General features: G+C 45.9%; 1 protein-coding gene across 1 annotated transcript; it reads right to left on the reverse strand.

Moving 5' to 3' along the window:
- Nucleotides 1–3717: 3717 nt before the first annotated feature.
- On the reverse strand, nt 3718–25362 carry LOC115201688 (alpha-N-acetylgalactosaminide alpha-2,6-sialyltransferase 2). The gene is made up of 10 exons (XM_029765511.1): nt 25134–25362; nt 13640–14018; nt 10067–10328; nt 8089–8254; nt 7381–7555; nt 6518–6656; nt 6256–6359; nt 5970–6053; nt 4532–4631; nt 3718–4035 (listed from the first exon to the last, which is right to left on the reverse strand). The coding sequence occupies exons 2-10, from the start codon at nt 13852–13854 to the stop codon at nt 3865–3867; spliced, it is 1416 nt and encodes a 471-aa protein (XP_029621371.1). The 5' UTR covers nt 13855–14018; nt 25134–25362; the 3' UTR covers nt 3718–3864.
- Between the last annotated feature and the right edge of the window lie 1315 nt (nt 25363–26677).

A 26677-nucleotide genomic window follows, 5' to 3' on the forward strand; every position in this document is an offset into this window, starting at 1 on the left:
CATTTAGTGAGTCATCAGTAGAGGAACCATTTAGTGAGTCATCTGTAGAGGAAACATTTAATGTAAAAGTTTAATGATAGTTGGTTTCCTTTCTTTATTATCTTGCACCACACAGAAGTAGATACAAGCTACATACAGCAATATGTGGACACCCCTTCAAGTTAGTGGGTTTGGCTATTTCAGCCACACCCGTTGCTGATCGGTGTATAAAATCGAGCACACAGCCATGCAATTTCCATAGACAAACATTGGCAGTAGAATGGCCTTACTGAAGAGTTCAGTGACTTTCAACATGGCACCATCATAGGATGCCACGTTTCCAACAAGTCAGTTCATCAAATTGCTGCCCTGCTAGAGCTGCCCCGGTCAGCTGTAAGTGCGGTTAATGTGAAGTGGAAATGTCTGGGAGCAACAACGGCTCAGCCACAAAGTTATAGGCCACACAAGCTCACAGAACAGAACTGCCGAGTGCTGAAGCTCGTAAAAATAGTTTGTCCTCGGTTGCAACACTCACTACCGAGTTCAAAGCTGCCTCTGGAAGCAACGTCAGCACAATAACTGTTCGTAGGGAGCTTCATTAAATGGGTTTCCATGGCCGAGCAGCCTCACACAAGCCTAAGATCACCATGCGCGATGCCAAGCGTTGGCTGGAGTGGTATAAAGCTCGCCGCCATTGGACTCTGGAGCAGTGGAAATGCGTTCTCTGGAGTGATGAATCACGCTACACCATCTGGCAGTCCGACGGACAAATCTGGGTTTGGTGGATGCAAGGAGAACGCTACCTGCTCGAATGCATAGTGCCAACTGTAAAGTTTGGTGGAGGAGGAATAATGGTCCGGGCTAGGCCCCTTAGTTCCAGTGAAGGGAAATCTTAATGTTACAGCATCCAATGACATTCTAGACAATTCTGTGCTTCCAACTTTGTGGCAACAGCTTGGGGAAGGCCCTTTTCTGATTCAGCATGACACAGCCCCCGTGCACAAAGGGAGGTCCATACAGAAATGGTTTGTCGAGATCAGTGTGGAAGAACTTGACTGGCCTGCACAGAGCCCTGACCTCCACCCATCGAACAACTTTGGGATGAATTGGAATGCCGACTCCGACCCAGGGCTAATTGCCCAACATTAGTGCCCAACCTTACTAATGCTTGTGGCTGAATGGAAGCAAGTCCCCCCTCCCCCAGCAATGTTCCAACATCTAGTGGAAAGCCTTCCCAGAAGAGTGGAGACTGTTATAGCAGCAAAGGGTGGACCAACTCCATATTAATGCACATGATTTTGGAATGAGATTTTCGATGAGCGGGTGTCCACATACTTTTTGTCATGTAATACATATAATAATACATAAAGCCCCATATACTACCCACCACTGCGACCTGTATGCTCTCATTGGCTGGCCCTCGCTTTATATTCGGTCGCCAAACCCACTGGCTCCAGGTCATCTATAAAAGTCTTTGCAAGGCAAAGCCCCGCCTTATCTCAGCTCACTGGTCACCATAGCAACACCCACCCACAGCACAAGCTCCAGCAGGTATATTTCACTGGTCATCCCCAAAGCCAATTCTTCCTTTGGCCGCTTTTCCTTCCAGTTATCTGCTGCCAATGACTGTAACGAATTGCAAAAATCACTGAAGCTGGAGACTCATATCTCCCTCACTAGCTTTAAGCACCAGCTGTCAGAGCAGCTTACTGATCATTGCACCTGTACACAGCCCATCTGTAAATAGCCCACCCAAATACCTCATCCCCATATTGTCATTTATTTTTGCTCCTTTGCACCCTAGTATCTCTACTTGCACATCATCTTCTGCACATCTATCATTCCAGTGTTAAATACAATTTAGCATTTCGCCACTATGACCTATTTATTGCCTTACCTCCCTAATCTTACTACATTTGCACACACTGTATGTATATGTATATATATATATATATATATATATATTTCTATTGTGTTATCGACTGTACGTTTGATTATCCCATGTGTAACTCTGTGTTGTTGTTTGTGTCGCACTGCTTTGCTTTTTCTTGACCAGGTCGCAGTTGTAAATGAGAACTTGTTCTCAACTGGCCTACCTGGTTGAATAAAAGTTGAAATAATAAAAATAATAATAATATATTTTTTTAAAACATCTCAATTGGGTTGAGGTCAGGTGATCGTGGAGGCCAGGTCATCTGATGCAGCACTCGCTCTCCTTCTTGGTCAAATAGCCCTTACACAGCCTGGAGTTGTGTTTTGGGTCATTGTCCTGTTGAAAAACAAATGATAGTGGGACTAAGCGCCAAACAGATGGGATGGAGTATCGCTGCAAAATGCTGTGGTAGCCATGCTGGTTAAGTGTGACCTTGAATTCTAAATAAATCACAGACAGTGTCACCAGCAAAGCACCCCAACACCATCACACCTCCTCCGCCATGCTTCACGTTGGGAACCACACATGCAAACATCATCAGTTCACCTACTCTGCGTCTCACAAAGACACAGCGGTTGGAACCACAAATCTCAAATTTGAACTCATCAGACCAAAGGACAGATTTCCACCGGTCTAATGTCTATTGCTCATGTTTCTTGGCCCAAGCAAGTCTTCTTCTTATTGCTGTCCTTTAGTAGTGGTTTCTTTGCAGTAATTCCACCATGAAGGCCTGATTCATGCCGTCTCCTCTGAACAGTTGATGTTGAGATGTCTGTCACTTGAACTCTGCAGGTAACTGGTAACTCAAATGAACTTATCTGCAGCAGAGGTAACTCTGAAAAGAAAAGCTAAAAAAAAATCGTCCATTAAAATAGCATCAAATTTATCAGAAATACAGTGTAGACATTGTTAATATTGTAAATGACTATTGTTGCTGGAAACGGCAGATTTTTAATGGAATATCTACATAGGCGTACAGAGGCCCATTATCAGCAACCATCACTCCTGTGTCCCAATGGCACAGTGTGTTAGCTAATCCAAGTTTATAATTTTTAAAATGGCTAATTGATCATTAGAAAACCCTTTTGCAATTACGTTAGCACAGCTGAAAACTGTTGTTCTGATTAAAGAAGCAATAAAACTGGCCTTCTTTAGACTAGTTAAGTATCTGGAGCGTCAGCATTTCTGGGTTCGATTACAGGTTCAAAATGGCCAGAAACAAAGAACTTTCTTCTGAAACTCGCCAGTCTATTCTTGTTCTGCGAAATGAAAGCCATACTATGCGAGAAACTGCCAAGAAACTGAAGATCTCGTACAACGCTGTGTACTACTCCCTTCACAGAACAGCACAAACTGGCTCTAACCAGAATAGAAAGAGGAGCGGGAGGTCCCGGTGCTCAACTGAGCAAGAGGACAAGTACATTAGAGTGTCTAGTTTGAGAAACAGATGCCTCAGCAGTCCTCAACTGGCAGCTTCATTAAATAGTACCCGCAAAACACTAGTCTCAACGTCAACAGTGAAGAGGCGACTCAGGGATGCTGGCCTTCTAGGCAGAGTTGCAAAGAAGAAGTCATATCTCAGACTGGCCAATAAAAAGATTAAGATGGAAAAAGAACACAGACACTGGACAGAGGAACTCTGCTCTGCCTAGAAAAAGAGACAGACACTGGATAGAGGAACTCTGCCTAGAATGCCAAACCTGTCAGGTGGGTGGATTGTCTTGGCAGATGAGAAACGATCACTAAACAGGGATGTAAACAAATGTGTGCACAACATTTGAGAGAAATAAGCTTTTTGTGCGTACGGAACATTTCTGGGATCTTTTATTTCAGCTCAGCGTTTATATTTTTTGTTCAGTAATATATATATAAATATACAGTTTATGACTAATTTTTAATCCTACAGGAGGTGGTCATTGCCATGGCAACCTTGAGTGAGTTAGTTCCTGAGTTCACTGGCGCATGTAGAGAGTGATGAGGCCTGCATGGTGGAGCTGTTGCCACAGTCTCATCTCCATCTTCATGTCATGGTTGATGAAGAAACCCACTGGGTGATATTGGCGGTCGAAGTAGTGGTCAGAGTATTTCACATAGTCTGGAGTCATGAAGCCGTACGCGCTCACCTGTTTTCAAACACGACAGACAGAGAGACAGAGAGACAGAGAGACAGAGAGAGACAGAGAGAGACAGAGAGAGACAGAGAGAGACAGAGAGAGACACAGAGAGACAGAGAGACAGAGAGACAGAGAGACAGAGAGACAGAGAGACAGAGAGACAGAGAGACAGAGAGACAGAGAGAGAGAGAGAGACAGAGAGAGACAGAGAGAGACAGAGAGAGACAGAGAGAGACAGAGAGAGAGAGAAACAGGGGGGTGGGGGGCAGAGGTCAGTTGCTGCAGTCACAGCCTTTGTTATCAAGTGTTCCATGCCTCAAGAACAATGACAACCATATGGAGCTTTGCTTTAGGCAGCGATCAGAGCAGCTTGTACTATTTCTGTTTTACAAGGCTTTTGAAGACTATCTGGGTCAGAGTAAATGCTGTCCAACTGGAAGGCCAGTGCAGTCATGTCCAGGGAGTTATTGTTTAAATGGCTAGTCACTGGTGGGTCGTACCGTACCTGGTCACAGGTGTGCACCGCAGCCAGCAGCATCACAGCACCTGTTGATGGACGGTAGATGTCCTTGTATTTGGTCTGCATGGCATGTGCCCGGAGGAACCTACGACATAAAACAGTTTTAACAATACAAGCTGGTCCACACATTTACTTCAAAATAAAACCATTAAAATAGTGTCCAAGAAAATTATCTTCAGGGACAATGAATTGTATCCTTTCCTAAAATGCCCTTGCTGGAGAAAAGGTTGTGGACAGACCAGACCTGGCTGCCACCTTTTCCTTGTTGAGAGGAAAGCTAACCCTACACCACACAGGCCTTATTAGTATGCACCCGAACTGAGTCATGGTATAATAATTCCCTTTTAGTGTTAGATGGTGTGGGGATGGAATTCTGGCCTCCTTGGTGACATCACCAGGTGGTAAATTAGTTAATAGACCAATAAGAGAGATTCAAGCATAACAGCTAGTCTTCCGTTATCCCCCTCCCCACTCAGACCACTCCCAGAGAGTCTTAGCAAAATCCTCGCTTGAGAAATTGCTCTTTGCTAAGAAGCTGTTTTTGTTTTCAATTTAAAATGGTCAAAAATAAATAAAATCACAGTAAGGTCATTATTTGATATGGAGATAAAAATAGGCACTGCCACTCAACCAGGGTTGGGATCAGTTACATAAAGGTCATTGTAAAGTGGGTGATTCAAGCACTGGATGCTGATTGGCTGACAGCCATATACCACGGGTATGATTTAAAAAAAAAAATGTACTGCTCTAATTACATTGGTAACCAGCTTATAATAGCAATAAGTCACCTCGGGGGTTTGTGGCATATTGCCAATATACAATGGCTAAGGGCTGTGTCCAGGCACTCTGCGTTGCACCTAAGAACCTCCCTTATCCCTTGGGCCTTACTGCTTAAATTATATATAACTGGGCTGATTTCCACACAACATGGACATGGCTTAAGATGGATTTTATTTTTTATTAAAAAACAGTTCCGAACCTGTGTCCCCTCATAGCGACGGTCTTGTATCAAACGAGGCCATTTATGTCTTCATCGTCAGAGTAACTACTAACTCTTTCTGAGGAACACTGAATCATAGAAAGTCAACGATAGAGATAAGCAGACAAAGGGTTTGATGGGAGTTGTGCAAACAATTCCACTGAACAAAAAGGTAGAGATAAAGTGATTGGAGATTGCATTGAACCATGTGGTATTCCTTTACCACCCACATGTCTGAAACAAATAGGCTTAAACACATATGCTTCACATCTTATCTGTCTTATGAACGATATCAAGACAAAACAGTCCACATGAGTGAGAAACACCACATGGAGCGGAGAGTTCTCTGTTGTGGTCGACCGTATTTAGTCTATATTATAGGAAAAATAGGAAGCAGACTTCCTTTAAACTGAAGATAACTCACTTCTCCCCTCTTTTACACACCTGTTTCTGATGTAGCGTATGAAATCTGGATGGTACATCTTCAACTTTTCTACAGTCACATTTCCTCCAAAGTATGTGGGAGGTCTAAAAAAACAAAAAAAACAAAGGCATATTTTCACAAGCTGCAGGAGGAAACAGATAACAGTGTAGAACACACATTAGTAAATAAAGAAGAAATACTTGGGGACATTGAGGGTATTCGATTACAATGGAAATCCACATAGATGCTGTGTGGGGAATGAAATCAAAACTGCCTCTACGGATATGAACCCATTCGGTATCTTACGTTATGCTCTTCTCTGGTCCTCTCTCTACTGGAGTGTGTGTGGCAGCTGCTTTCATCAGCAGATAATCCCTGTCATGGTCTGGCAGGAAGACATAACGTGTCTCCTACAGGGTAAAGAGAGAACGAGGGGAATACATGATCACTGTTAAGAGTTTGTCTGTAAATGAATTAAAGAATGGAGGATGAAGTTTATTCCCAGTGAGTAAATGCGATCGTGAACCACCATCATCATCATCATCATCATCATCGTGGAAGTGTTCACCTCAGAGAGCGGTGGTCCTCTGTAGCCCGCTCCGGCGTAGCTACTCATGGAGTTCCGGAGTGTGTTGGTGGAGAACGTGTAGAAGGACGTTCTGGAGCCCACATCCTGCTCAAAGCCTTTAATGACCGCTCCGTTGGTCCTGGAGTCACAACAGAAGCATAGAACAGAACTTTGTCAATAACCAAATAAAAATGTATTCATTTTTACATTTAAAAGTTGCTGGTTCGAATATCAGAGCCGACAAGGTGGAGAAAAATAATCTACCACTGTGCCTTTGAGTAAGGCACTTAACCCAAATTACTTCAGGGGTGCTGGACAATGGTGACCATGGCCATGACCTCACTCCCTGCGGGTGTCACAGCAGGAGCTGGGATATGCAAAGAAAACACATTTATATTACATAGTCCCTTGTGACAAAGCTCTTAAAAGAAAAGGGCGGACAATAAAAACGAGAATGGAATGGACTCTACCTACGTGTCTTTATCCTACTGTTTTACCAAACTAAATGTCAATATAAGCACCTCCCAAATGATTATCTTTATACAACACAGGAACACTGTCAATGATGACCAATTAGAACACAGGACACACAGAAAGGAACACTGTCAACGACAACCACAGCATGAAGGAACATGAACACTGTCAATGACCCCACACTCAGGTAACCACAGAAACCAGATGCACGCTTCATTCAACAGACTCTTGAGGAGCCCTTGAATTGCCCATCCTGAATGACAAAATGAAGGCCGACTGTATTAACATAATACACATTCCAAGGAACATCTTCCACTTAAAAAGGTCCAACCACCCCCGCAGGCTATTGAGGAAGTCAAGACTAAACAAGGTCAAAGACAGCGTCTCACCTGAATATATAGTCATGCTGGTCAATATCCCGGCCTTTCTTTGAATCCTTCAGAATCCCTCCGTTGCCCACGACAGCACAGCGGACACACCGTGAGCCGTTGCTACGACGATCCCAGTCATCAAACATGTGCCAGTTGGCTGACGTGTTGAGAACAGATAGGGTCGACACCAGAGCTGCAACAACAAATGCATTTCAATGTAATAAAATCACTTGTGAAGACAGCCAATCAACAGATGATTTCTGCCAGAAATCTCTGCCTCGTGCACATTTCCAATGGACGACTTCTACACTAAACTGTGGGTGTCTCGTCTCACTAGCTGGGAGGCTAGGCGTGGGTAAAGTCCACGGGGTAAAAACAGTGGAATGAATTCTATCCTTTACTCTTGTAGATGTGAGCTGATAAGAGATTCCCCATGCATCTGTGAAGAAGTGCAGATGTACTCAATCGACTGACCATAAAGGGTTGTGTCCTATCTCTGAAGCCATATAACATCTCTGAAGCCATAAAACATCTTTATTGAGATGGCCATGGATCCTAGGGCACTGGAGTTAGACAGTGGCCGCATTTGAGTGTCAGTCAATGATGTGGAACTAAATTATTTGTCGTCGGCACGCGTGAACATGATTTGTCAGCTAATTTCAAACAATATTTGGTGTGAAGTAACGCATTGAAACGGTCATGTCAACATGTATTGAAAGTACTTACTGTTAAAGTCGAGGTTTCCCCAGCCATGAGTCCCTGGGTACAGTCTGAGGCGCTGGTACTGTTCTGGAGTGGCATGCTTGGCCCACTGGAGCACAGGGATCCTGCCCAGATACCTTACTCCAAAGTCTGTCTGGGACACCCTGCTACGAATACTGTCTGGACAGTCCTGGATGGAATAACGTTCAGAAAGTTGAAGCTCATTTACTGTGTTTCAATACAATTTCAAAAAAAAAAAAAAAAAAAAAACTCTAGAATGCTATTTGGAGAACAGCAAAAAAACAAGTAAAAAAGACCCCAGACATTATCAGATTGTCTGCTGTAGCTTCACTCACCTCAGTTCATCTAGAAACACATAGCCTGGTAGCTACACAATTAGCCGCGACACAGTAACCCACATGAACTCAGCACTGGGTAGACCATGTGATGATGCTACAACATTCTATGGTGATGACACAAAGAGGGTAGCACAAGAGAACAGAGTCTGGGAAACCTATAATATGCCTTCATATCCTGTCATCGTCATGGTGCATCGGCAAAAAACACCAGCACACCTGTCTTTATAGAACAATAAGTGACTCATCAGCATCATGAAAACTGAACAAATGGTGTAATTTTACCATGCAGACCTGCAGTTACATAAAGGTAATTGTAAAGTGGGTGATTCAAGCACTGGATGCTGATTGGCTGACAGCCGTATACCACGGGTATGATTAAAAAAATAAAAAATAAATGTACAGCTCTAATTACATTGGTAACCAGCTTATAATAGCAATAAGTCACCTCGGGGGTTTGTGGCATATTGCCAATATACAATGGCTAAGGGCTGTGTCCAGGCACTCCGCGTTGCACCTAAGAACCTCCCTTATCCCTTGGGCCTTACTGCTTAAATTATATATAACTGGGCTGATTTCCACACAACATGGACATGGCTTAAGATGGATTTTATTTTTTATTAAAAAACAGTTCCGAACCTGTGTCCCCTCATAGCGACGGTCTTGTATCAAACGAGGCCATTTATGTCTTCATCGTCAGAGTAACTACTAACTCTTTCTGAGGAACACTGAATCATAGAAAGTCAACGATAGAGATAAGCAGACAAAGGGTTTGATGGGAGTTGTGCAAACAATTCCACTGAACAAAAAGGTAGAGATAAAGTGATAGGAGATTGCATTGAACCATATGGTATTCCTTTACCACCCACATGTCTGAAACAAATAGGCTTAAACACATATGCTTCACATCTTATCTGTCTTATGAACGATATCAAGACGAAACAGTCCACATGAGTGAGAAACACCACATGGAGCGGAGAGTTCTCTGTTGTGGTCGACCGTATTTAGTCTATATTATAGGAAAAATAGGAAGCAGACTTCCTTTAAACTGAAGTGACTGTTTTGCAAATGAACCTCAGCAATTGTTCATATGAAATGTGCAATGTTCTTTCCTGGTCTTGGTTGACCATGTGATGACGCTGCAACATTCTTTTATTGTGATGACACAAGGAGGGTAGAACAAGAGAACACAGTCAAGGAAACATGTCATATATATGCCATTATACATGAGCCCAAAGAAAACACCAGCCCATTTTCACTGGCATTCATTCAACTAGACATCCCACGCACGCAAACACCAGCCAACATCATTACAGAACATGAAGTCCTTAACATCTGCGTGATTAAAACTGAACAAATGGTGTAATTTTACCATGCAGACCTGCAGTTACATAAAGGTAATTGTAGAACTGGGCTTATTTCCACATAATGTAATATGGAGATTGCTTAAAATGGTCCAGAGCTTATCAAATTGCTGTACGAATTACACTTTGATGACCTTTTTGGGTTGTGTAATCTGGTGGTTAACTAGAGTATCACCCATGTCACCTGACAGAGTTAACAGATATCCACTGTCCTTATTTTATAGCAAAGTGGGGCTATAAAAAAGTACCAGGAACAGCTCAGAAAAAGGAACTTCAACTCACTGTTTGAGGTGGGGCATCTTCACTGTAGTAGCTGTCGCCAATGAAGGGTGGCTCTGTTGGTTTGGCGGACTTCAGGAGAGCACCTTTAAGATCAGAGCCCTTGGTCGTCCTGGCTCCAGGTTGTGTTGACGCTCTGATTCTGGCAGGGGATGTGGACTGCACCTTTAAACTTAAAGGTGTTGGTGGTGTGATCCTGGTGTGCTGGTCATCACTACCATCTGACAGCGTATTGCCAACAAGAGGGTCTTCAGGGTAACGTAACCTGGCAAGAGAAAACACACACCTTAGAGCTGAAACCGGTGTCACCTTAACTGTCCTGGGTAATGTAAAATGTGTCAAATGTCGTTGTCGTCTTCAGTTCAGGGTCATAGAAAATCTCTGGTTTCCTCCAAGTGCACAATGTCCTGCTATCCAATTGTGGAAAAACTTACATCTTCCTCTAACACAAACAAAAGTTCCAGCTGAAATATGTTGATTCTGTATCTGACTCGGCAGAAACAGCACACGCTCTGGCAACTGTGGTCATGTGACCCAAATTGAGCAGAGAAGCTGAACCTAAAATGGCTTTCTAAACATTATCTAGGGTTGAGCCCAGTCATTATAAAGTGTTGTCAGATTTCACCACTATTGAAATTTGTTTTACACAAACCTACAACTTCTCTTCTTCCAGGCTAATTTGTGGTCGAGTCTGGATTAGGGTTTACCCCAATTATTCAACTGGTCGATAGGCTTTGGGCGACCAATATTTGTTGTTGTTTTTGTCGGGGACAGCCCTAGTCTTGATTTTTTCGGAGTAAAACAGTACGGAGAAGAAGTATGCTGTTCAATGTGTCAATGGTAGAGCTGCATCGTGTTTGGTAGGGAAAGACAACAATCGTCCGTCTCATAACCGGACCTGTATCCTCCACATTGATGTTGGCCAAGTGCACTTATATTAAATAAACAATAAGGCCTGATTGTGTCTGGATGTATTTTCAGTACAACAAAATGCCAAAGAGCTCTACAGAGTAATATTGCATCCAATGCATTGAGTCATATCTGGACCTGTATCCTCCAGCCATTTAGTGAAAGACAAAGGTAATAAACCAAAATCCGATTAGGGCGTAACCAAAGCCTGTGTTAATCTGAGATCAAAAAGGTGATAGTCGCCACCAGGAAAAAGAACTGAAGGACTGATGCATCATGGACTATCCATTCTATCATAAGAGGCTCTCGAGCAGACAAAGAAAAACCGATGGTTGATGCAAAAATTCCCCCTTCTCCACAGAAACGCTTATGTTTTTGTCATGGAATAGCAGAATTCCCCTTCTCCATAAACTGTTCATTCATCATTCCCCGGCCTGCCAAAATTATTCTCCATTTGTGTTAATAGTCGGTGACTGCAACGCAAAAATGCATTTGGAGAGACAGTTTGGAACAAAACGGAGTGGCAGAACAGGCCGATTTCGACGAACTGGCACTCAGATAAAAGCACTGCTTAGGTGGAACCCAAGGGCTACGGCAGGCAGGCCATCAAAATGACAGACCTGCTGAACCTTGAACCACTCAAACGTATGATTTAGTCTCCAAATTAGACCTCTCACAGCGAGAGAAAGACAGCTGCTTCCACTACTCTGACATTACGACCAGGCTGACATTTCACGTGTAACCCCATTCTGTTGCTCTCCATTTGTTTTAATGTTAGCCCAGCTGCTTCCTGTGTGTGCCTACATTGTGAAAACCACAATGATATGACTTGCAGGAAGACAGTAAGCGTTTGATAAAAAAATCCCATGGTTTAAGTCTCCATGATCTCAGGCAGGTGAACCATGTCCCTCTGTACGGGTAGTCATTTGGCAAACCGAGCGACCAGGAGAATTTTCAATAAATGTTTTTTTTAAAAAGGTAGAAAGAATAGACATTGCATACAGTTCACACATTAATTCCACTAGGTCAGCTTTTTAATCAATTAAAATCCCTCAGAATCTTTGCTTTTTGAATTACACAATACATGAATCATTTAACATTCCCAGACAGTAGCTAGGTTTCCATCCAATTCGCGACCGATTTTTATTTTATTATTTATTTAACTAGGCAAGTCAATTAAGAACAAATTCTTATTTAGAATGACGGCCTAGCAACAGTGGGTTAACTGCCTTGTTCAGGGGCAGAACGACACATTTTTTACCTTGTCAGCTTGGGGATTTGATCTTGCAACCTTTCGGTTACTGGCCCAACGCTCTAACCAGTAGGCTACTTGCCGCCCCATATTCAAGCGAATATTCTATAAAAAATCTAAAGTTCAATGTGTTTCCATCGCATTTCAACTCTGCCAATAGTTGTCACAAAACTGTTGGGTTAAATAGCAAATGTGCCTACTCTGGTCTTGGCAAGTGCGCTTTAGTCAACACCTGGCAGATACAGTGCAGGTAGTCTGTGCGGGGTATTTGTATTTATTATGGATCCCCATTAGCTGCTGCCAAAGCAGCAGTTACTCTTCCTGGGGTCCAGCAAAATTAAGGCAGTTTATACAATTTTAAAACATTAAAATACATTCACAGATTTCACAACACACCGTGTGCCCTCAGGCCCCTAGTCTACATGAGATTATTATGGATAAGTGCCCTCAGGCCCCTAGTCTACATGAGATTAGTATGGATAAGTGCCCTCAGGCCCCTAGTCTACATGAGATTAGTATGGATAAGTGCCCTCAGGCCCCTAGTCTACATGAGATTATTATGGATAAGTGCCCTCAGGCCCCTAGTCTACATGAGATTATTATGGATAAGTGCCCTCAGGCCCCTAGTCTACATGAGATTATTATGGATAAGTGCCCTCAGGCCCCTAGTCTACATGAGATTAGTATGGATAAGTGCCCTCAGGCCCCTAGTCTACATGAGATTAGTATGGATAAGTGCCCTCAGGCCCCTAGTCTACATGAGATTAGTATGGATAAGTGCCCTCAGGCCCCTAGTCTACATGAGATTATTATGGATAAGTGCCCTCAGGCCCCTAGTCTACATGAGATTATTATGGATAAGTGCCCTCAGGCCCCTAGTCTACATGAGATTATTATGGATAAGTGCCCTCAGGCCCCTAGTCTACATGAGATTATTATGGATAAGTGCGAGACTATTTCAAAATGTGTCAAACGGCAGTCAAGCATTGATCATCATGTCACCACAATAAGGCCTTTGATATTAAGTGGAAAAGGAGCATCAAGATCGAGTACTTTCACCACCCTGTGAAGCTCATCCTAAACTATTGAATCTGTAGCCTACTAAACTGCATGGTTTCCCCAAATTTACTTCCATATGATGGTTCTTATATTAATATTTGCATATAAAAAGGCGTTTATGCCGCCATTTCTCGCATAATTAATTTTTTACAGACACAAAAAGATCCCACCATGTCAAATGAACAAATGATTTGTCGGCATTTACAAAATTGTTCCAGGACTTTCGCTGTTTCCGTCAGCTGTTATGATATTATTTATACCGTATAACTATAATCACAAACTGTGAATGGAAACATTGTTAGTAGTGTTATGTTTTCCACCAGGAGTTTTAGATTTATGCATCATTGTTTGTTTACCTGTTGGGTTCCTGTGTGTACCAGATGCCAGGGAATTGTGCCAGGTTTAGGTTGTCCATGCGCCAGGTGATCTCAAGGTTCAGACAGATGATGTAGATGACTGGCAGGAAGCTGACACCTAGGAAGCACAGCCCTAGCCTCCTCTGGAGCCCCATGCTCTTCATCGTGGCCCTGAGCCTGAGCAGCCGGCTGCGTGTGTGACCTCTACCCTCCATGGAGGAGGAATGTGGGTAGAGGGGAGTCACCGATGTCCTGATGAGGATGTTTGGGTTTTCAGGGGAGCAACGAGGAAAGAGACGAGGGCTGGGGGTGGAGTTGACTGTAAAATGAGTCCACAGAGGTGCACACTACTCTGGGGCCTCTCTTACCACATGACAGTCTGGAGAGACAGAGGGAGAAGAAACAGGGGAGATGGACAGAGATAAAATGGAGAGAGCAAAGGGGAAACTTTACCTCACCATGTCAACAGAGCTGCTCCCAATAATCCCTTTTTAATTAAACCTCTGACCACAAAATACAGGATCTCTGTATTCTTTCAGATCCCTATATTTTAGGGGCAGATGGGTTTTTACTTTGGACTGTTTATTACCACTGATGGATCATGGTACAGGAACTCCCTCTGACCAGGTGAAGCCTTAATCCTTCCAGAACAACACAATGATGGCAGAGTAACTGTCAAACGTACCATCTCTGACAACCCTGCTCAACCTGTTCAACCTGTTCAACTCTACTAACCCTGCTCAACCCTGGTAAACCCATTAACCCTGCCCAATCCTGGTAAACCCATTAACCCTGCTCACCCCTGGTAAACCCACTAACCCTAACCTGCTCAATCCTGGTAAACCCATTAACCCTGCTCACCCCTGGTAAACCCACTAACCCTGCTCACCCCTGGTAAACCCACTAACCCTGCTCACCCCTGGTAAACCCACTAACCCTGCTCACCCCTGGTAAACCCACTAACCCTGCTCACCCCTGGTAAACCCACTAACCTTGCTCACCCCTGGTAAACCCACTAACCCTGCTCACCCCTAGTAAACCCACTAACCCTGCTCAACCCTGGTAAACCCACTAACCCTGCTCAACCCTGGTAAACCCACTAACCCTAACCCTGCTCACCCCTGGTAAACCCACTAACCCTGCTCACCCATGGTAAACCCAATAACCCTGCTCACCCCTGGTAAACCCACTAACCCTGCTCACCCCTGGTAAACCCACTAACCCTGCTCACCCCTGGTAAACCCCAAATCTGCTCAACCCTGGTAAACCCACTAACCCTGCTCACCCCTGGTAAACCCACTAACCCTGCTCACCCCTGGTAAACCCACTAATCCTGTCACCCCTGGTAAACCCACTAACCCTAACCCTAACCCTGCTCACCCCTGGTAAACCCACTAACCCTAACCCTGCTCACCCCTGGTAAACTCACTAACCCTGCTCACCCCTGGTAAACCCACTAACCCTAACCCTGCTCAACCCTGGTAAACCCACTAACCCTAACCCTGCTCAACCCTGGTAAACCCACTAACCCTGCTCAACCCTGGTAAACCCACTAACCTTGCTCAACCCTGGTAAACCCACTAACCCTGCTCACCCCTGGTAAACCCACTAACCCTGCTCACCCCTGGTAAACCCACTAACCCTAACCCTGCTCACCCCTGGTAAACTCACTAACCCTGCTAAACCCTGGTAAACTCACTAACCCTGCTAAACCCTGGTAAACCCACTAACCCTGCTCACCCCTGGTAAACCCACTAACCCTGCTCACCCCTGGTAAACCCACTAACCCTAACCCTGCTCACCCCTGGTAAACCCACTAACCCTAACCCTGCTCACCCCTGGTAAACCCACTAACCCTAACCCTGCTCACCCCTGGTAAACCCACTAACCCTGCTCAACCCTGGTAAACCCACTAACCCTGCTCAACCCTGGTAACCCCACTAACCCTGCTCAACCCTGGTAAACCCACTAACCCTGCTCAACCCTGGTAAACCCACTAACCCTGCTCAACCCTGGTAAACCCACTAACCCTGCTCAACCCTGGTAAACCCACTAACCCTGCTCAACCCTGGTAAACCCACTAACCCTGCTCAACCCTGGTAAACCCACTAACCCTGCTCAACCCTGGTAAACCCACTAACCCTGCTCAACCCTGGTAAACCCACTAACCCTGCTCAACCCTGGTAAACCCACTAACCCTGCTCAAACCTGGTAAACCCACTAACCCTGCTCAACCCTGGTAAACCCACTAACCCTGCTCAATCCTGGTAAACCCACTAACCCTGCTCAACCCTGGTAAACCCACTAACCCTGCTCACCCCTGGTAAACCCACTAACCCTGCTCACCCCTGGTAAACCCACTAACCCTGCTCACCCCTGGTAAACCCACTAACCCTGCTCACCCCTGGTAAACCCACTAACCCTAACCCTGCTCACCCCTGGTAAACCCACTAACCCTAACCCTGCTCACCCCTGGTAAACTCACTAACCCTGCTGAACCCTGGTAAACCCACTAACCTTGCTCAACCCTGGTAAACCCACGGTAAACCCACTAACCCTAACCCTGCTCACCCCTGGTAAACCCACTAACCCTGCTCACCCCTGGTAAACCCACTAACGCTGCTCACCCCTGGTAAACCCACTAACCCTGCTCACCTTGGTAAACCCACTAACCCTAACCCTGCTCACCCCTGGTAAACTCACTAACCCTGCTCAACCCTGGTAAACCCACTAACCCTGCTCAACCCTGGTAAACCCACTAACCTTGCACAACCCTGGTAAACCCACTAACCCTAACCCTGCTCAACCCTGGTAAACCCACTAACCCTGCTCACCCCTGGTAAACCCACTAACCCTGCTCACCCCTGGTAAACCCACTAACCCTGCTCACCCCTGGTAAACCCACTAACCCTGCTCACCCCTGGTAAACCCACTAACCCTGCTCACCCCTGGTAAACCCACTAACCCTGCTCACCCCTGGTAAACCCACTAACCCTAACCCTGCTCACCCCTGGTAAACCCACTAACCCTGCTCACCCCTGGTAAACCCACTAACCCTAACCCTGCTCACCCCTGGTAAACTCACTAACCCTGCTCAACCCTGGTAAACCCACTAACCCTGCTCAACCCTGGTAAACCCACTAACCCTGCTCACCCCTGGTAAACCCACTAACCCTAACCCTGCTCACCCCTGGTAAACCCACTAACCCTGCTCACCCCTGGTAAACCCACTAACCCTGCTCACCTTTGGTAAACCCACTAACCCTAACCCTGCTCACCCCTGGTAAACTCACTAACCCTGCTCAACCCAGGTAAACCCACTAACCCTAACCCTGCTCACCCCTGGTAAACCCACTAACCCTAACCCTGCTCACCCCTGGTAAACTCACTAACCCTGCTCAACCCTGGTAAACCCACTAACCCTAACCCTGCTCACCCCTGGTAAACTCACTAACCCTGCTCAACCCTGGTAAACCCACTAACCCTGCTCAACCCTGGTAAACCCACTAACCCTGCTCAACCCTGGTAAACCCACTAACCCTGCTCACCCCTGGTAAACCCACTAACCCTAACCCTGCTCACCCCTGGTAAACCCACTAACCCTGCTCACCCCTGGTAAACCCACTAACCCTGCTCACCCTTGGTAAACCCACTAACCCTAACCCTGCTCACCCCTGGTAAACTCACTAACCCTAACCCTGCTCACCCCTGGTAAACCCACTAACCCTGCTCAACCCTGGTAAACCCACTAACCCTAACCCTGCTCACCCCTGGTAAACCCACTAACCCTAACCCTGCTCACCCCTGGTAAACTCACTAACCCTGCTCAACCCTGGTAAACCCACTAACCCTAACCCTGCTCACCCCTGGTAAACCCACTAACCCTAACCCTGCTCACCCCTGGTAAACCCACTAACCCTGCTCACCCCTGGTAAACCCACTAACCCTGCTCAACCCTGGTAAACCCACTAACCCTGCTCAACCCTGGTAAACCCACTAACCCTGCTCAACCCTGGTAAACCCACTAACCCTGCTCAACCCTGGTAAACCCACTAACCCTGCTCAACCCTGGTAAACCCACTAACCCTGCTCAACCCTGGTAAACCCACTAACCCTGCTCACCCCTGGTAAACCCACTAACCCTGCTCACCCCTGGTAAACCCACTAACCCTGCTCACCCCTGGTAAACCCACTAACCCTGCTCACCCCTGGTAAACCCACTAACCCTGCTCACCCCTGGTAAACCCACTAACCCTGCTCACCCCTGGTAAACCCACTAACCCTGCTCACCCCTGGTAAACCCACTAACCCTGCTCACCCCTGGTAAACCCACTAACCCTAACCCTGCTCACCCCTGGTAAACCCACTAACCCTAACCCTGCTCACCCCTGGTAAACTCACTAACCCTGCTAAACCCTGGTAAACCCACTAACCCTGCTTACCCCTGGTAAACCCACTAACGCTGCTCACCCCTGGTAAACCCACTAACCCTGCTCACCTTGGTAAACCCACTAACCCTAACCCTGCTCACCCCTGGTAAACTCACTAACCCTGCTCAACCCTGGTAAACCCACTAACCCTGCTCAACCCTGGTAAACCCACTAACCTTGCACAACCCTGGTAAACCCACTAACCCTAACCCTGCTCACCCCTGGTAAACCCACTAACCCTGCTCACCCCTGGTAAACCCACTAACCCTGCTCACCCCTGGTAAACCCACTAACCCTAACCCTGCTCACCCCTGGTAAACCCACTAACCCTAACCCTGCTCACCCCTGGTAAACCCACTAACCCTGCTCACCCCTGGTAAACCCACTAACCCTAACCCTGCTCACCCCTGGTAAACCCACTAACCCTAACCCTGCTCACCCGTGGTAAACCCACTAACCCTGCTCACCCGTGGTAAACCCACTAACCCTGCTCACCCGTGGTAAACCCACTAACCCTAACCCTGCTCAACCCTGGTAAACCCACTAACCCTGCTCACCCCTGGTAAACCCACTAACCCTGCTCACCCCTGGTAAACCCACTAACCCTGCTCACCCCTGGTAAACCCACTAACCCTGCTCACCCCTGGTAAACCCACTAACCCTGCTCACCCCTGGTAAACTCACTAACCCTAACCCTGCTCACCCCTGGTAAACTCACTAACCCTAACCCTGCTCACCCCTGGTAAACTCACTAACCCTAACCCTGCTCACCCCTGGTAAACTCACTAACCCTGCTCAACCCTGGTAAACCCACTAACCCTGCTCAACCCTGGTAAACCCACTAACCTTGCTCACCCCTGGTAAACCCACTAACCTTGCTCAACCCTGGTAAACCCACTAACCCTAACCCTGCTCAACCCTGGTAAATCCACTAACCCTGCTCACCCCTGGTAAACCCACTAACCCTGCTCACCCCTGGTAAACCCACTAACCCTGCTCACCCCTGGTAAACCCACTAACCCTGCTCACCCCTGGTAAACCCACTAACCCTAACCCTGCTCACCCCTGGTAAACCCACTAACCCTAACCCTGCTCACCCCTGGTAAACCCACTAACCCTGCTCACCCCTGGTAAACCCACTAACCCTAACCCTGCCCACCCCTGGTAAACCCACTAACCCTAACCCTGCTCACCCCTGGTAAACCCACTAACCCTGCTCAACCCTGGTAAACCCACTAACCCTGCTCACCCCTGGTAAACCCTCTAACCTTGCTCAACCCTGGTAAACCCACTAACCCTGCTCACCCCTGGTAAACCCACTAACCTTGCTCACCCCTGGTAAACCCACTAACCCTAACCCTGCTCACCCCTGGTAAACCCACTAACCTTGCTCAACCCTGGTAAACCCACTAACCCTGCTCACCCCTGGTAAACCCACTAACCCTGCTCACCCCTGGTAAACCCACTAACCCTGCTCACCCCTGGTAAACCCACTAACCCTGCTCACCCCTGGTAAACCCACTAACCCTGCTCACCCCTGGTAAACCCACTAACCCTGCTCACCCCTGGTAAACCCACTAACCCTGCTCACCCCTGGTAAACCCACTAACCCTGCTCACCCCTGGTAAACCCACTAACCTTGCTCAACCCTGGTAAACCCACTAACCCTGCTCACCCCTGGTAAACCCACTAACCCTGCTCACCCCTGGTAAACCCACTAACCCTGCTCACCCCTGGTAAACCCACTAACCCTGCTCACCCCTGGTAAACCCACTAACCCTGCTCACCCCTGGTAAACCCACTAACCCTAACCCTGCTCACCCCTGGTAAACCCACTAACCCTGCTCAACCCTGGTAAACCCACCAACCCTGCTCAACCCTGGTAAACCCACTAACCCTGCTCACCCCTGGTAAACCCACTAACCCTGCTCACCCCTGGTAAACCCACTAACCCTGCTCACCCCTGGTAAACCCACTAACCCTGCTCAACCCTGGTAAACCCACTAACCCTGCCTACCCCTGGTAAACCCACTAACCCTGCTCACCCCTGGTAAACCCACTAACCCTGCTCACCCCTGGTAAACCCACTAACCCTGCTCACCCCTGGTAAACTCACTAACCCTGCTCACCCCTGGTAAACTCACTAACCCTAACCCTGCTCAACCCTGGTAAACCCACTAACCCTGCTCAACCCTGGTAAACCCACTAACCCTGCTCACCCCTGGTAAACCCACTAACCTTGCTCAACCCTGGTAAACCCACTAACCCTGCTCACCCCTGGTAAACCCACTAACCCTGCTCACCCCTGGTAAACCCACTAACCCTAACCCTGCTCACCCCTGGTAAACCCACTAACCCTGCTCAACCCTGGTAAACCCACTAACCCTGCTCAACCCTGGTAAACCCACTAACCCTGCTCAACCCTGGTAAACCCACTAACCCTGCTCAACCCTGGTAAACCCACTAACCCTGCTCACCCCTGGTAAACCCACTAACCCTGCTCAACCCTGGTAAACCCACTAACCCTGCTCACCCCTGGTAAACCCACTAACCCTGCTCACCCCTGGTAAACCCACTAACCCTGCTCACCCCTGGTAAACCCACTAACCCTGCTCACCCCTGGTAAACCCACTAACCCTAACCCTGCACCAGACAAGAAGAGGGTCCTGATGACTGACTTGTAATAAGTCAAATAAGATGTTATTGGTCACATACATTTATCAGATGTTACTGTAGGTGTAGTGTAATGCATGTGTTCCTAGCTCCAACAGTACAGTAATATCTAACAATTCACAAATCTAAAAAGTAAAAGAATGGAATTAAGAAATAATAGGACAAGCAATGTCAGAGTGGCATTGACTAGAATACAGTAGAATAGAATACAGCAGAATAGAATACAGCAGAATAGAATACAGCAGAATAGAATACAGTAGAATAGAATACAGTATATACACTGCTCATAAAAATAAAGGGAACACTTAAACAACACAATGTAACTCCAAGTCAATCACACTTCTGTGAAATCAAACTGTCCACTTAGGAAGCAACACTGATTGAAAATAAATTTCACATGCTGTTGTGCAAATGGAATAGACAACAGGTGGAAATTATAGGCAATTAGCAAGACACCCCCAATAAAGGAGTGGTTCTGCACAGACCACTTCTCAGTTCCTATGCTTCCTGGCTGATGTTTTGGTCACTTTTGAATGCTGGCGTTGCTTTCACTCTAGTGGTAGCATGAGACGGAGTCTACAACCCACACAAGTGGCTCAGGTAGTGAAGCTCATCCAGGATGGCACATCAATGCGAGCTGTGGCAAGAAGGTTTGCTGTGTCTGTCAGCGTAGTGTCCAGAGCATGGAGGCTCTACCAGGAGACAGGCCAGTACATCAGGAGACGTGGAGGAGGCCGTAGGAGGGCAACAACCCAGCAGCAGGACCGCTACCTCCGCCTTTGTGCAAGAAGGAGCAGGAGAAGCACTGCCAGAGCCCTGCAAAATGACCTCCAGCAGGCCACAAATGTGCATGTGTCTGCTCAAACGGTCAGAAACAGACTCCATGAGGGTGGTATGAGGGCCCGACGTCCACAGGTGGGGGTTGTGCTTACAGCCCAACACCGTGCAGGAGGTTTGGCATTTGCCAGAGAACACCAAGATTGGCAAATTCGCCACTGGCGCCCTGTGCTCTTCACAGATGAAAGCAGGTTCACACTGAGTACGTGACAGACGTGACAGAGTCTGGAGATGCCATGGAGAATGTTCTGCTGCCTGCAACATCCTCCAGCATGACCAGTTTGGCGGTGGGTCAGTCATGGTGTGGGGTGGCATTTCTTTGGGGGGGCCGCACAGCCCTCCATGTGCTCGCCAGAGGTAGCCTGACTTCCATTAGGTACCGAGTTGAGATCCTCAGACCCCTTGTGAGACCATATGCTGGTGCGGTTGGCCCTGGGTTCCTCCTAATGCAAGACAATGCTAGACCTCATGTGGCTGGAGTGTGTCAGCAGTTCCTGCAAGAGGAAGGCATTGATGCTATGGACTGGCCCGCCCGTTCCCCAGACCTGAATCCAATTGAGCACATCTGGGACATCATGTCTCGCTCCATCCACCAACGCCACATTGTACCACAGACTGTCCAGGAGTTGGCGGATGCTTTAGACCAGGTCTGGGAGGAGATCCCTCAGGAGACCATCCGCCACCTCATCAGGAGCATGCCCAGACGTTGTAGGGAGATCATACAGGCACGTGGAGGCCACACACACTACTGAGCCTCATTTTGACTTGTTTTAAAGGACATTACATCAAAGTTGGATCAGCCTGTAGTGTGGTTTTCCACTTTAATTTTGAGTGTGACTCCAAATCCAGACCTCCATGGGTTGATAAATTGGATTTCCATTGATTATTTTTGTGTGATTTTGTTGTCAGCACATTCAACTATGTAAAGAAAAAAATATTTAATAAGATTATTTCTTTCATTCAGATCTAGGATGTGTTGTTTAAGTGTTCCCTTTATTTTTTTGAGCAGTGTACATATGAGATGAGTAAAGCAGTATGTAAACATTATTAAACTGATTAGTGTTCCATTATTAAAGTGACCAGTGATTCCATGTCTATGTACACAGGGCAGCAGCTTCTAAGGTGCAGAGCTGAGTAACTGGGTGGTAGCCGGCTAGTGATGGCTATTTAACAGTCTGATGGCCTTGAGATAAAAGCTGTTTTTCAGTCTCTTGGTCCCAGCATTGATGCACCTGTACTGAACTCGCCTTCTGGATGATAGTGGGGTGAACAGGCAGTAGCTCGGATGGTTGATGTCCTTGATTATCATTTTAGCCTTCCTATGACATTGGGTGTTGTAGGTGGGTAGTAATGGCAACGCCAGGAAACCAGAATCACATCACTACTCTGAGGAAATGTCTCCGTCCCAAGTGGCTCTGGTCAAAAGCAGTGGACTATACAGAATAAATACTTTTTTTTTTTTTTTTTTTTTTTTTTAAAAAAGGGCTATTGGGGTGCAATCAATATATTCTTCACATGCTCCTCCCCCTGGCTGTGACGAACGTTTTGAACGTCAACAGTTACTCTGGTAGAGTAAACCTATTAGCACCTTTATGACACCACGCGCTCCCATACCTCATCTGTCACCTCCCTCTGATTACAATGACATGGTAAACACAGTGCTGGGCGGATGTTATCTGGCCTTCTGTTCTGCTTGGATTTACATGAGTGAAATACATACTCTTTAACAACAGATTAAACTTGTCTGTTTACCCTAGCCTTGGATGTGGAGTGAACAAAGGCACATTCCTGCTTCATGTAGGAGTGCAGCTATTAGCATACCGTAACATTTGGACTAGCAACATAAAGACAGCAATACGAACCGCACATAGTGTTGCACACTTGATCAATGCCATGATTCAAAAGGGTGTGGATATTATAAAAGCCTTGAAATGTTCAATTGGGCTAACAGAGCAAAACAAAATATATCAAAATAAATAATACTGTCTACTGGTATTACATTTACATTTTAAAAAAAACAACATTTTTAGTCATTTAGCAGACGCTCTTATCCAGAGCGACTTACAGTAGTGATTTTTTTTTCCCCGTACTGGTCCCCCGTGGGAATCAAACCCACAACCCTGGCGTTGCAAACACCATGCTCTACCAACTGAGCCACACGGGACCTTGAGGTCATTCTTGCAGGGGCATGTGATGTGGGAGAGCCATTGTCTTTACGCTGTACCACTCAGAGAGGGGTATGTGGGGTACAGTAGATAACTCACATTACTACCTCCGGGGGTATTGTGGCAGCATCGAGAACAATAGAGAACTTTAGTGGCCCAAAGTCTGTATTAGCACGGGCAGCACCATTGAGGGCTTCCCCCATTTTAATGTAGTCAGCTGGATGGGACTTCCAATTCAATGGCTGATCCCTCCTGGTGACGCTGTTGGAGTCACGTCCAACCAGGTCACCAGGAGGGATCAGACAATTGTGAAGAAAATGGACTACTTTAAAAATGGAGGTAGCCTGAATGGCACTACCCATTCTGTCACATACCTTACAATGGCACAGATACAAAAGGTTGAGTCTGTGTGTGGGAGACATCTGTTATGGTCATATCTCCATGTTACAGTGCTTGATTAGGGAAACCAGACAGGCGACCACCTCCGGAGGTAGTGTGGGAGACATCTACCCCCCCCCCCCCCCCCCTCCTCCTCTGAAGTTAACCATCTAGCACGCTCCGGACACCTGTGTACAAGCTTTACTTTGGTTAGATGGCAGCATCCATAGCTGTATGGATGTGTAACTGTTACATTCTCTCTCGTTGATGAAAGATTTTTTTTTATAAAAACGGCCATATATTTCCAAGCCCATATCGCATGCGATGATTACCAACGTTAAAACACAGCGTTGAGATTGTAGTTCACATGAGCCAGTCATTGGACAAGGCTAATGAATGAAAACTGTAGGGAGAAGGAAGAATGCGGAGAGCTATCCTGGACCTAGTTTGTGTTGTCAAAGTAGTTTGAAACATGCCAAAGGGTAATGAATACATCAGTAAACATTTATCAAACTACTGTGAGACAGATGTCATTAAAATGTCACTGATTTACTTTTCCTTCAGTGTTTGTTTGAAGATAGATGACCAGGGAATGGAAGGAAAACCTAGACCCTTAGATTAGCCCTGTGCAACACATCTGTGAACACATTGACATTTGGTGGAGAATAGAGACAGCATACATTTTACCTTAAAAAAGGTCTTAAAATGTATTTTATAATCGTGGCTGTGCTATCACCTTTTGTTCCATTCAGTTTAATAATGATGATAATAAAAATACTTCCCCTCTTTTGATTTAATTCCTGTTTTTTTGGTTCTCCTAAAAATCTGAACGAATCCTAAATAGAAAGCTGTAAACTTTAATGGTATTTGTTAAAGTTTATGTTTTGCACCGATTACCATGATCACCCTCAGAGAAACAGCAAGTCACTACTCTGAGATCTCTCTCCTCACAACACAAAGCTAAACATAGAAGAAGAAAAAAATTGTTAAAATGTCCCCATATCCACTTACCTGTGACGAATCTTCGTTTAGTGACAGTTATCTGTCTGCATAGTAGGAGAGTAGCGACAGTAGAAAGTCATCTAAACCAGAAGAACTCTTTGACTAATAGAGCGGAGAGCCGGCACAGCACAGCACAACACAGCATGGGCGGGACTATTGTGAAATGAGCAACAGATGCTGGCAATTGGGAGAGAGGGAACATTTACTACGGGGTGTAATCATTAGTCCAAACAGTTTTGTTTTGAAACAAAAACTAGCGTTTCTATTTGACAAATTCAGCTTGGTCCAGTCCCGTTTCGTTCTGTTTAGTTCCTAGTGAATACACCCCAGGCTACAATTAAAGTTAGACGACAGCGTTAGAGGAATAGCGTTGCTATGGTCACACAGGCAGCCCAATTCTGATATTTTTTCCACAAAAAATAAACTGTCCAGGGCAGAGGTGTCATGCCCATTGGGGGCTTGTGCCCCCTCAGATTTGTACATTTAAAAAAATGTACAAATAAAAATTATACTTTTGTTTTTGTTTTTCTGTAGTACTACTGGCAACTGAGCATTTTTGTGGAGGTTTTAGATAGCCCAGATAGGTTCCCATTCTCATAACAAGCTACCAAGAAGCCATTTCAGGCTATCAATCAAGTTAGAGTAGCTAGCTTGTCTAAAGCCTTGTTCACATTGACAGTTTGAAGTGCCTCAAAGCTATTTTTTTTTGCATATCCGATTCAAATCTGTTCTCTTTCCTAGTTTCCAAACTCTAGTCTGACCAGCCAAAATGCATATGGAATCGGATATTTCAAGCCAGCTTTGTAGGTTGTTTGACGTCAGATAGAAATTTGATTCCTGGCCATTAGACTTCTCTGAACGGTAAAATCTGATTTATTTTCCCTCAAGTAGTTTTTAGACTGTTATTTGGCATAACTTGTTGCTTGCTAGCTACTCTGTTAACAGTTTGACAACAACATATGGTAACTAACTAGTGTGTTAATTGTGTTTAAGATGGTGACGAAGAACATGGCTGACGTTTTACATTCTCCCAACCATTTTGTTTTTCATTTTTTTCATTTTGTGTAACTTATTTTTTAACTTATTGTGTACATAATGTTGCTGCTACCGTGTCTTATGACCGAAAATAACTTTGGGAAATCAGAAAAGCGATTACTCACCGCGGACTGGAAGAAACTTTTTCCTTTAACGAGTTCGACGAAAAGGATATACTGCTTTCACTGGAACAGGCCCAGATCCACACCATTTGCGTGAAGAAAAGACACCGGAAAAAGGGCCACAGATCGGGCAGCCTTCTGAGAATCCAGAGACGAGTGAGTAAACTCCCGTTCTTCTTGCTAACGTGCAATCATTGGAAAATAAAATCGATGACCTACGATTAAGATTATCCTACCAATGGGACGTTAAAAACTGTAACATCTTATGTTTCACCGAGACGTGGTTGAACGACGATACGGACAATATAAAGCTAGCGGGATTTTCCATGCACCGGCAGAATAGAGACACTACCTCTGGTAAGACAAGGGGTGGGGGTGTGTGTCTATTTGTCAATA

Source organism: Salmo trutta, chromosome 10 (assembly GCF_901001165.1).
Source record: "Salmo trutta chromosome 10, fSalTru1.1, whole genome shotgun sequence".
Lineage (NCBI taxonomy): Eukaryota > Metazoa > Chordata > Actinopteri > Salmoniformes > Salmonidae > Salmo > Salmo trutta.

Excerpts from the sequence above, each read along its gene's own strand:
- LOC115201688 (XM_029765511.1), bottom strand. The coding sequence starts at position 13,854 with ATGGAGGGTAGAGGTCACACACGCAGCCGGCTGCTCAGGCTCAGGGCC. Across the intron at positions 6,657-7,380 it reads CAGCATGACTATATATTCAG|GACCAACGGAGCGGTCATTA; the intron begins GTGAGACGCTGT and ends TTGTGACTCCAG. Across the intron at positions 6,360-6,517 it reads GAGGACCACCGCTCTCTGAG|GAGACACGTTATGTCTTCCT; the intron begins GTGAACACTTCC and ends TTTACCCTGTAG.